The sequence below is a fragment of the Sphaerodactylus townsendi genome, linkage group LG11, assembly GCF_021028975.2.
Source record: "Sphaerodactylus townsendi isolate TG3544 linkage group LG11, MPM_Stown_v2.3, whole genome shotgun sequence".
Classification (NCBI taxonomy): domain Eukaryota; kingdom Metazoa; phylum Chordata; class Lepidosauria; order Squamata; family Sphaerodactylidae; genus Sphaerodactylus; species Sphaerodactylus townsendi.
In genome coordinates, this window is record NC_059435.1 from 76420923 (window position 1) to 76433023 (window position 12101).

The window sequence follows — 12101 nt, forward strand, 5'->3', positions numbered from 1 at the left end:
TGTTTTTATTTTATTTTATTTATTTATTTTTGCAATGTGGGTCAGTAGGAGTCTTCAGTTAGGAAAGACGGAATGTCGCAAGACGATGGGAAACCGCCTGGCCGACTCGTGGCAGTGAGAATTTGCGGCCCGTGAGTTCAGGGACTGCCTGTGACCCACACTTTTCTCCCTCTTGCCTTCAGGTCTTTGACACGCGTTCGGATGCCCTCGCAGTTCATGCCATCGGGGTGCTCACATCCATCATGAGCGGATCCCCTTCAGCCAAGGTGAGAGGACCACGTTTGTGTGAGCGAACAATTTGAATAATGTATTGTCGAAGGCTTTCACGGCCGGAATCACTGGGGTGCTGTGTGGTTTCCGGGCTGTCTGGCCGTGTTCTAGCAGCATTCTCTCCTGACGTTTCGCCTGCATCTGTGGCTGGCATCTTCAGAGGATCTGATGTTGGGAAAGCAAGTGGAGTATATATACCTGTTGGAGTGTCCAGGGTGGGTGAAGAAACATTGTCTGTGAGTAACAAAGAAGACAACCAGGTCAATAGTTGAGGGCATCTGAATAGAAGTATGAGTAACCATGAAGTCTCTAGCATGGGAGTGACCTTGCTATCTCCATTGTTACTCCCATGCCAGAGACTTCATTGTTACTCATACTTCTATTCAGATGCCCTCAACTATTGACCTGGTTGTCTTCTTTGTTACTCACAGACAATGTTTCTTCACCCACCCTGGACACTCCAACAGATGTATATACTCCACTTGCTTTCCCAACATCAGATCCTCTGAAGATGCCAGCCACAGAGGCAGGCGAAACGTCAGGAGAGAATGCTGCTAGAACACGGCCAGACAGCCCGGAAACCACACAGCACCCAAATTTGAATAATTCTGCTGTGGGAGAGGCAAGAAACTGGGGTCTCTTGCATGAGTGGGGAGAAGTTTCGCGCAAGAACCACAGCCCCCAGCAAGATTACAAAATGAAATATTTGCTCTCAAGAACCACAATTTGCAGTCCAAAGAGCAGAAATACCAGGACTCCCACTGTGTCTTCGTAAACACAGATTAAAAAAATGTGTACCAAATACCTTCTGTTGTTGTTTTCCTCCAGGGCGTGCGGAGTTTTTCCCCCCTTGTTTGGTGTCCCCTGGCTACCTCTCACTAGCCCCCATTTGCATGTCTTTGTGTGTTTGATTTGCTTTGTGTATGATATGTTTTATTGAATTGTTTTGAAGATTTATTATTTTAAATGCCTTTGAATCTCAGGAATGTTTGGATGCTTCCAATGTTTTAATGTGTGCCATCTCAGGGACTCTGAATTGGGTGGAAAGACAATTTTTTAAAAAGAAAGAAATTCAATGGTTTCTTTCCTGGAATAAAAAATCACCGGAAGGCCACAAGTGAGGGGATAGAGTTCCCAACCTCCAGATAGTTCCTGGAGATCTGGACTTGCAGCAGATTTCCAGAGGACACAGATCAGTTCTCCCAGAATAAATGCCTGCTTGGAAAAACTAGCTGCTTTGGAAGATGGGCTGCATACAGAGGTGGGATCCAGCAGGTTCTCACAGGTTCCCAAGAGTAGGTTACTAATTATTTGTGTGTGCTGAGAGGGGGTTACTAATGGGTGATTTTGCTCCGTGATTTTTGCCTTAGTTATGCCCCTCCTCTCAGCAGTAGCACGCAGAACTTGAAGCCGTCTAGCAGGAGGTGCACCGGCGTGCGTGGCAGCCTGCGCCTGCGTGCATTCATTTCCCGCCCAAGGACCAGCGCAGCGGCTGCGTCCTTGCCACAGCCCCGCCCAGGAATGCCCTGCCCCCGGAATGCCTGGCCACGCCCCCGTCGTGCCCCACCCAGCCCCATTGGCACTACGCCACAGTTTGAATCCCACCACCATGGGAACCTGTTACTAAACATGTTGGATCCCACCACTGGGTGCCTATGCTATTGAGGTCCCTCCCCTGCCCTCCCAGGTTCCACCCTTAGATCTCCACATATTTCTGAACCCGAAGTGGACGTGAACGGGGCCTTGCAAAAAGTCTTCTCGGTAATCCTCACTGGCTCTTGCTCTTTCAGGAGGTGTTCAAAGAAAGGATCGGCTACTCCCACTTGTACGAAGTTCTCAAGAGCCAGAGCCAGCCCACCAGGAGACTGCTGCAGGAGCTACTGAACATGGTGAAGACCCACTGTTTTTATTTTGGGAGGTCTGCGGCCCTGGTCCTTCTCAGACCAGGAAAGGAGGGTGCACTTTTTCATGCAACGTGTGATTGGTGTTTGGAATATGCTGCCACAGGAGGTGGTGATGGCCACTCACCTGGATAGCTTTAAAAAGGGCTTGGACAGATTTATGGAGGAGAAGTCGATCTATGGCTACCAATCTTGATCCTCCTTGATCTGAGATGGCAAATGCCTTAGCAGACCAGGTGCTCAGGAGCAGCAGCAGCCGCAGAAGGCCATTGCTTTCACCTCCTGCATGTGAGCTCCCAAAGGCGCCTGGTGGTCCACTGCGAGTAGCAGAGAGCTGGACTAGATGGACTCTGGTCTGATCCAGCTGGCTAGTTCTTATGTTCTTATGTGCTTCGGAACTGTACTTTCCTGGCCAGCAGTGGTCGTTGGGACCGTGCTCACGGGCTCCGGGCGGCAGACCTGGGCGCCATCGCCAACCTGGCGCTAAGATCAGTAGATGGCTCAATCTCTGTCTCCCTCCCCCCCTGCATCTTTGTTGCTCCTTACAGCTTTGTCACCTGCTGACTGAATATTGGCCAGTCCCCTCCCGGGGGGTTAATGCCAGACATCATCTACCTATTTTAATTGTGGAAGATCACCTCTGCTAGTGTTTTAATGTTTAATTTATTTATTTTTTTAATTGAAACTGTATTAGCTGTATTCAAATGTTGATTGTTTGTAAACCGCCCTAAGCCCTTCGGGGGTAGGGCGGTCTATTAAATTTAAATAATAATAATAATAATAATAATAATAATAATTATCATCATCATCATCATCATCATCATCATCATCTAGGGGAAATGGAGCCTGGGGCGGGGGCCCCCTCAGATTTTGCCACAGGCTCCATTTTCCCTAGATACGCCTCTGCAGCTGACGCATGGGAGCTCCTAGAGTTTTCAACAGGTGTAACGAGGCAAACTGGAGCCCTGGGCAAAACCTGAGTTGGATGCCCCCCCCCCCCCACGGGCGGCCACCCCACCACGACCAAAAAAACTTTTGGCACCAGGTCATTGATGCCTGCAGGGGGTGCATTTTCAGACATATCGTCACCAAAATTCCAGCATGTCATCAGGAGACTGTCCTTATGCTACCCCCCAAGTTTGGTGCAGTTTGGTTCAGTGGGGACAAAGTTATGGACCCTCAAAAGGGTAGCCCCATCTCCTTAGCTCCCATTGGAAAGAATGGGGGATGGCGGCACCCCCTTTGAGAGTCCATAACTTTGGACTCCCTGAACCAAACTGTACCAAACTTGGGAGGTAGCATAAGGACAGTCTCTTGATGATACGCTGAAATTTTGGTGCCTCTAGCCTAAAAACTGCAGGCCAAAAATGGAAACCCACTAAAAATATCCAAAAACGAACCCTGCATTTTTGGTGCCCCCCACAAGGTGATGCCCTGGGCAGCTGCCCACCTTGCCCAATGGGCATTACGCCCCTGGTTTTCAAGGCAAGAGCAAGCAACAGTTTGCCTTTGCCTTCCTTCCACGTAGCAACCTCGGACTTCCTTGGTGGTCACCCAGCCAACCAGGGCCAGCCCCGCATAGCTTCTGAGATCTGACAAGAGCAGGCTAGCTTGGGCCATCGTCCAGGTCACTGGGGAAGAGAGGAACTAATGAACCAGGAGATTAATTCAGCCTTGACTTTCAGTTTTTTTGTTTGTTTGCTTTTATTTTTTGGCCAGGCGGTTGAAGGTGACCACGCCTCCTGCCCCACCCGCCCGATCCACAACGAGCAGCCCCTGTTGATACTGGTCACGTGGCTTCCAGAACTGAAATCCCAGGACCTGCAGATCTTCCTTTCCGACTGGCTGAAGAAAATCTGCGACTCCTCGCTGCAGAGCCGCACGACGTGCGTGAAGGCGGGGATGGTCAGCTGCCTCTTGGACGCCCTGTGCGCCGCCGAGCACGAACTGGACGGGAAGTGTGCCGAGAACCTCATACGCCTGCTGCAAGTTCTGGGCAGCCTCTCCATCCGGCCGGGCGAATTCAAGCAACTCCTTAAGCTGCTCCGGACCGACCCGGGCAAGGGAGCCCATCCGTACACCACCCAAGTCATCCGCGCGCTCTCGGGCATGGCCCGGAAGGATAGCCCGGAGCGAGCGTTGCAGTACTTTGACCTCACCCCCAGCATGGCGGGGATTATGGTGCCTGCCATCCAGAAGTGGCCCGGAAGCGGGTTCGCCTTCCACGCCTGGGTGTGCCTCGTGGAGGAAGTGAAGGAATCCCCCGAGGAGGTGGCCAAGTTGAAGCGAAAGCAGCTGTACAGGTGAGGCCCTGTGGGCAGTGGGCTGGCGTGGATGTGATGTTGTATACAGGTTCCAACCTGACGTGTTCCAGAGGGGACAGCCTGTTGCAACCAAAATAGAACTCATGGGCCCATTATGCACAGAATGCTTTCCTCGGGGCTCTTCGCTGAGCATTGGGGTCGTAGCGGGGTCTCCTCGCGTTTCTGTATTTACACGCAAGGAGGCACCCCACTACCTGGCGCGTGGCTTGCCTGCTGAACTCTCCCGGGTCTCATTTCTTCTACATAATTATGTGTGGGGCTCAATACCAGCCTGTGGGTGGGCTTACTTCTACAACAGTGAGAGAGTGGAGAGTTCCGCAGGGCCTGTAAGACCGAGTTGTTCCACTGGGCCTTTGGTGAGACCAGCCGCTGAGGGTGCCCCCTGCCCCTCCTTTTGCCCCATATGGGTCTCTTATATTATCAGGACCCATTATATATATATTGGGGAGGGTTTAAGCAAGGGTTTCGTGGGACGCTGTGTTAGGTATTAACTGTTGTTTTAATTGTATCTATGGTAATTAATTTTGTGATGATTTTATGTGTGATATTTTATGTTGTTCACCGCCTTGAGCCCTTCGGGGATAGGGCGATATATTAAATTAAACAAACAAACAAACAACAACAACAACAACAACAGCCCTGTCCTGTGGTTGGGCCAACAGCATCCACAGTCAAGCCTCTTTTCTATCCCTCTATTTCCCTCCCACCAGCTTTTTCACAGCCAGCGGGACAGGCTTTGAGGCCTTCTTCACAGCTGACGGGATGCTTGTGGTAGCTGTGTGCACAAAGAAGGAGTATATGACAGTTGCTCTCCCGGAGTTTCCTTTCAACGACAGCGCCTGGGTGAGTTGAGCCCCTTTGTGCTGGGAGACCCAATCCAACGGCTAGGTGCACCATGGCCAGGTCCGGTGTCTGACTTTACCCTGCTGCTTTCGCAAAGGAGGTGACAGCACAGGTGTTATAAATTCCACTCCCAGGGTACAGTAGGCAAGCTCTGTCCTGTTCAGCTGTCAGTCATAGACAGGTGTTAGGGCTGTTGAGGTGCTGATGAAAGTTCAGTTGTACTGTAGAGTTTCCAGTGAGTTCCTGGGTAGCTCTAGGAATTTCCCAAAACGCTATGGATTTACCATAGAGTTTTGGGAGATTCCTAGAGCTGCCCTTTGTCACTTCCTGTATGAACTTCCTCATACCTTCGGGACTGCATTACCCCATATGTCCCTACTCGGCCTCTGCGCTCAGCAGAGGCCAATTTGCTGGTGGTTCCTGGCCCCTCAATGATGCAGCTGGCCTCCACACGGGCCAAGACCTTTTCAGCCCTGGCCCCTGCCTGGTGGAACACTCTTCCTCCAGCTGTCTTGGTGAGTTCTGCAGGGATCTTGGTGATCTTGGTGAGTTCTGCAGGGCCTGTAAGACGGAGCTGTTCCGCCGGGCTTTTGGAGTGTCCAGCCGCTGACTGAGGTGCCCCCTTTTATTCCTCCGGTCCAGAGTTCCCATTATCATCTACGGGACCCACTTTTCTGTTTTGCTCCCCCCTCTCTGGGAGGGTTTTAATTGGGGTTATTGACGCCATCTTTGTTAATCTTTGTTAATCTTTGTTAATTTTATCGCTGTGTTTTAATCTAATTTTAATGGGGTTGTTTGTATGGGTTGTTGTACATCGTGTAGAGGAAGTTGTGTTGTACACCGCGGTATATAAAATCCATCCATCCATCCATCCATCCATCCATCCATCCATCCATCCATCCATCCATCCATCCATCCATCCATCCATCCATCCATCCATCCATCCATCCATCCATAATTAATCAATCAATCAATCAATCAATCAATCAATCAATAAATAGGTACATGAAGCTGCATTTTTAAAGAAACACTATGCCCTCCTCCAAACCTCCCACCCGTGGCATTCTGCACCCATGCTGAAATCTGAAGGTGGCACAGAAGTTCTTCGAGGGCTGGTTTGAGCTTTTTTTGTCACCAGGTCTAAGCTCATGCGTTTCTTCCTGGGCCAACGCTGCTGTCTCTTTTCAGCGTAACCACAACTTCTGGGGCTCCATAAACACTTCTGTCTCCTCCTGCTTCTTCTAGCATTGCGTCGATATCGTCCACATCACTGGCCGCCGGCCCTTCGGACAGAATCTCGTGAACGTCTATGTGGACGGGCAGCTCAAAAAAATGGCTCAGCTACGTTTTCCCTCCCTGGGTGAGGTAAGATCATTTCCTGAAGGGACCACAGTTATCACGTGTGCCACACGCCGTCAAGTTGCTGCCAAGTTAGGGTGACCCGATGAATAATTCGACCACTTTACTCCAGTCTTGCAGACTGAAGGCCACGGCTTCCCTTCTTCCCATATCACAGAATCATAGAGTTGGAAGAGACCCCAAAGGCCACCCAGTCCAACCCTCTGCCATGCAGGAACACACACGGATGGCCACCCAGCCTCTCTTTAAAAATCTCCGGAGATGGAGACTCCACCGCACTCTGAGGCTGTGCATTCCACTGTCAAACAGCCCTGACGGTCAGGAAGTTGTTCCTGATGTTTAGGTGGAATCCCTTTTCCTGCACCTTGAACCCATGACTCCTGGTCCTAGTCTCTGGAGCTGTAGAAAACAAGCTTGCTCCCTCACCAACGTGACATCCCTTCAAATATCTAAACATGGCTGTCATGTCGTGGCGTAGGAGGTTAAGAGCTCATGTATCTAATCTGGAGGAACTGGGTTTGATTCCCCGCTCTGCCACCTGAGCTGTGGAGGCTTATCTGGGGAATTCAGATTAGCCTGTACACTCCCACACACGCCAGCTGGGTGACCTTGGGCTAGTCACAGCTTCTCGGAGCTCTCTCAGCCACACCTAGCTCACAGGGTGTTTGTTGTGAGGGGGGAAGGGCAAGGAGATTGTCATCCCCTTTGAGTCTCCTACAGGAGAGAAAGGGGGGATATAAATCCAAACTCTTCTTCTTCTTCTTCTTCTCTCAACCTTCTCTTCACCAAACTAAACACACCCAGCTCCCTAATTCCCCTAACTCAGTGGAGGCGAACCTATGGCACAGGTGCCAGAGGTGGCACTCAGAGCGCTCTCTGTGGGCACTCGCATATCTAGGCTGGCCTGGGCATGATCCTTTACCTGGGAGTAAGCTCGGTTGCTGGCAATGGGACTCGCTTCTGAGTAAACCCTCCTAGGATCGTGATTCACCCATTTGAAGTGTTGCACGGTTGCTTCACTAAGCTAACTCCTGAGTAACGCATGCCTTGGAGCCAACCGTTTTTTCTAAACTAAAACCTCAGGTTAAATTTGCCGTGTTGGCACTTTGCGATAAACAAGTGGGTTTTGGGTTGCAGTTTGGGCACTTGGTCTCGAAAAGGTTCGCCATCACTGCCCTAACTTCATAGCCCTTCGTGTGAGCGTACAGTCTCTGAGCAGACACCATAATCCAGATGTTGGTGGTGACTCTACTGACGGGTGAACGAATGACAGTCAGCAGAGCTGTCTCCATTCAGACGCTTCTCATTTGCCATAAGGAAGGGAAAGGCTGAGACACAAAACGTGGTTCTCTTCTGTTTTAATTCCTGTCCTTGTCTTCCCATCTAGTCCTTCTCTTCCTGCTGCATTGGCTCTGCCGGCCACCGAACGACCACCACCTCCACCACCCTGCCGTCGCCGTGTCACTCACCAGACTTGACCTTCCCGGCCCACCCTCCTTTGAGCCGCTCCCAATCTTTCCCAGCCTCTCTCGCGCCACATGCATGGATGCCCATTCCGTCTCAGGTCACGCGGGAAGGCGTGGTGTCCACAACGCTCGCGGGGAGCCAGGATACGGAGTGGGGGATGCCCACGTCGCTGGAGGGCCACCTCGGGTCCATCTCGATCTTCTGTGAAGCGCTCCAGCCGGCTCAAGTGAAGGCGCTCTACTCTTTAGGTGCGTGTCCGAGAAGCATAGAAACAGAGCAGAGAGCTCTTGCAAGGGGCATGCCTCTCTCAGTATAAACAACGTGCCTCAGATGGGGAACCCGCCCTTCCGTGGCCCATGTTGGTTTGTGTTAACCTTTCTGAGTCTGTCCTGAAAAGAGGGGAGCAAAGTGACAGAGAGGGACGTACAGCTCAGGAACGAGAAGATGGAAGGCAATGTAAAAGCCCTCAAGAAGAAGAAGAAGAAGAAGAGGAGGAGGAGGAGGAGGAGGAGGAGGAGTTTGGATTTATACCTACCATCTCAAACCCCACCTTCTTCAGGTTCTACCATGGGGAGAGGCAGCGTGGTGTAGTGGTTAAGAGCAGGTGCACTCTAATCTGGAGGAACAGGGTTTGATTCCCCGCTCTGATGCTTGAGTTGTGGAGGCTTATCTGGGGAATTCAGATTAGCCTGTGCACTCCCACACACGCCAGCTGGGTGACCTTGGGCTAGTCACAGCTTCTCGGAGTTCTCTCAGCCCCACCCACCTCACAGGGTGTTTGTTGTGGGGGGGGGGGAAGGGAAAGGAGATTGTAAGGCCCTTTGAGTCTCCTGCAGGAGAGAAAGGGGGGATATAAATCCAAACTCTTCTTCTTCTTCTTCTTCCTGTAAGGAGACTCAAAGGGGCTTACAGTCACCTTTCTCTTCCCCCCCCCCCCACAAACAACCTGTGAGGTGGATGGGGCTGAGAGAGCTCCGAGGAACTGTGACTAGGCCAAGGTCACCCAGCTGGCATGTGTTGGGAGTGCACAAGCTGATCTGGTTCCCCAGATAAGCCTCCACAGCTCAAGTGGCAGAGCGGGGAATCAAACCCGGTTCTCCAGATGAGAGCGCACCTGCTCTTAACCACTAGGCCACTACTGCCCCTTTAGGTCAGTTTCATATCATGGAATTTTGAGAGAGGGCAGTGAGTGCCAACACAAAACGGCGCCGTCAGGGGCAGAGGCAATCCAAACGCCGGGCAGTTCTACATAGCAGGCCAACACAGAAACAATATCTCCTTGGCTCTCTGGTTGCTCTGCCTGTTGCACTGAGGAGAGACACCAGGCCCTGGTGGTCTCTTCCAACTCTATGATTCTATGATTCTCGGGCATGTTGGAAAGCCCCATTTTCTTCTCTTCTCTGCCCCCCAATAGGACCAAATGTTACCTCACCATTCAAGCCAGAAGGGGACTTCCTGGAGCTCAGTAGCAAACTGCTTCTGTATTACACCCCACAGGTACGAACACCTACATTATCTCTTCCTTTTTGCTTTCTCTCTCTTCTGAGAAGGGGGAGAGACTGTGTTTAAAGGGACAGTGCCTTATCCGAATCTTCGTGATTTCAGGCAGAGCATTCTCTGATGTCTCTGACAGTCAATCAAAATCTATAATGCCATGAATTTATATCAGTATAAAATAGACAAGAAGATGGAGAAAATAGTTGGTGAAATGGCTTTGGTGGGTTTTCTGGGCTGTGTGGCCATGGTTTGGTAGATCTTGTTCCTAATGTTTCGCCTGCATCTGTGGCCGGCATCTTCAGAGGTGTATCACAGAGAGAAGTGTGTCACTGGACGCAGTGTGTAACAGACTTCCCTCTGTGATACACCTCTGAAGATGCCAGCCACAGATGCAGGCGAAACATTAGGAACAAGATCTACCAGACCATGGCCACACAGCCCGGAAAACCCACCAAAACCAGTTGGGTGAAAGCTTTCGACAATACCGTTGGCGAAGTCTTCTGATATTTATCGTTGGCTGCTAGAATTGTTTGGACCTGACAATGGAAATCATGCATATTAAAGAAACTCAGTTTGCCCAAATAGCAAAATTAATGAGAATTAGTCGTGGGAAAATGTTATCCGAGTTGAAGGATGAATGGAAACAGCTAGCAAATGATCTTGAAAATATGTTTAAGAATAAATTAATGTTAATAAGCCAGGAGCAGAGGAGAAAGCAGAAACTACAAATAAGGTATAGAAAAAGCTCCGTCTTGCATAAGCTCCAGCCGTGGGGGAACAACAGGTCATTGTGAGAATTGTAATGTAATGGCATTGTATGCTGCCCTGAACCCTTTGGGGGTAGAGTGGGGTATAAATATAAAAATAAATGATAATAAATAAAGTCCTCTAAGGAAGGTCTGTGAGAACGGGAGACGATGACCCTTGAAATATTCTGGGTCCAGTTATGCCTTGGGTGCAGAGGTGGGATCCAGCAGGTTCTCACAGGTTCCCGAGAGTAGGTTACTAACTATTTGTGTGTGCCGAGAGGGGGTTACTAATTGGTGATTTTGCCACGTGATTTTTGCCTTAGTTACGCCCCTCCTCTCAGCAGTAGCGCGCAGAACTTGAAGCCGTCTAGCAGGAGGTGCACCGGCGTGCGTGGCAGCCTGCGCCTGCGTGCATTCGTTTCCCACCCAAGGACCGGCGCAGCGGCTGCGTCCTTGCCACAGCCCTGCCCAGGAATGCCCCGCCCCTGGAATGCCCGACCACGCCCCCATCATGACCAGCCCCACTGGCACTATGCCACTGTTTGAATCCCACCACCATGGGAACCTGTTACTAAGATTTTTGGATCCCACCACTGCTTGGGTGCAATCTTTTATTAACGGTCTCTTTCTCCTGTGTGGATTTCTAGGCTTGCAAGAGCAACATCTGCCTGGATCTCTCGCCGAACCACTTCTTTGACGGGAGGCTAACAGGGCACAAGGTGGTGAACTGGGATGTCAAGGTAGGACACTACTCCTCTGGAGTGTCACAGTCTGTGGTACTCCAGACTGTTCCCTGCTGGTGAGGGGCTGGCAAGTTCTCTGGGGCAAGAGGCATGGCGGAAGGCAGAGGGCACGTTGCATGATGTCCTTCATTATGAGTCAGATGCCCCAGCCGCTGTTCTGCTAAAGCAGTGGGGGCGAACCTTTGGCACTCCAGATGTTATGGACTACAATTCCCATCAGCCCCTGCCAGCATGGCCAATTGGCCATGCTGGCGGGGGCTGATGGGAATTGTAGTTCATAACATCTGGAGTGCCAAAGGTTTGCCATCACTAGTTAGTACTGTAAATATGTAACAGAGCAGTACAGTATTTATTTGTTTTGTTCCATGTAACCCTACCCTTTTTAAGTTAGTAAACTTCTTTTCTATAAAAAGCAACTCAAAGTATCTCTGGCTGCCTCCTTTACCGCTGGAACCTGCTTAAGTATCTCTCTTTTAATCGAATACCCTACAAAAACCAGGGGCTGATCTTTCACTGTTGCCGCCTGTGTGAATCGCCTCTTGGCTCTGAACGTTCTCTCGAGGCATCGTTTGCATTTCCCGCAGGACGTGGTCAACTGCGTCGGGGGCCTGGGGGTGCTGCTCCCCCTGCTGGATCAGGTGGCGTCTCAGAAAAAGGAGTCGGAAGACCATCAGGAAACCCACGACCTGGTGGGCCCGGAGCTGACTTCTTCCCGGAACGCCCAGGGCATGCTCATCCCACTGGGGAAATCCTCAGGTTACCTTTCCATCTCCGTTGCTATGCAGTAATCAGTCAGGACGAGGGTGGGCATCGTATTGCCCAGTTAGGACCCTCCGCTCGTCGGAGGAAAACCTACTGGTGATCCCTAGCCTGAAGGACCTCCGGCTGGCTTCCACGAGGGCCAGGACCTTCTCTGTCCTGGCCCCAGTCTGGTGGAATAAGCTCCTC

At 51.0% G+C, this 12101-nt stretch overlaps 1 protein-coding gene across 1 annotated transcript in view; it reads left to right on the forward strand.

Moving 5' to 3' along the window:
* Positions 1-12101, forward strand: part of NBEAL2 (neurobeachin like 2) — a 149787-nt gene that overhangs the window by 81548 nt on the left and 56138 nt on the right. The window contains exons 12-20 of the mRNA XM_048510517.1: positions 183-266; positions 2061-2159; positions 3891-4474; positions 5206-5338; positions 6584-6703; positions 8085-8412; positions 9579-9661; positions 11058-11150; positions 11738-11909. Coding sequence (XP_048366474.1) covers positions 183-266; positions 2061-2159; positions 3891-4474; positions 5206-5338; positions 6584-6703; positions 8085-8412; positions 9579-9661; positions 11058-11150; positions 11738-11909 — 1696 coding nt within the window. The remainder of the gene's footprint in view (positions 1-182; positions 267-2060; positions 2160-3890; positions 4475-5205; positions 5339-6583; positions 6704-8084; positions 8413-9578; positions 9662-11057; positions 11151-11737; positions 11910-12101) is intronic.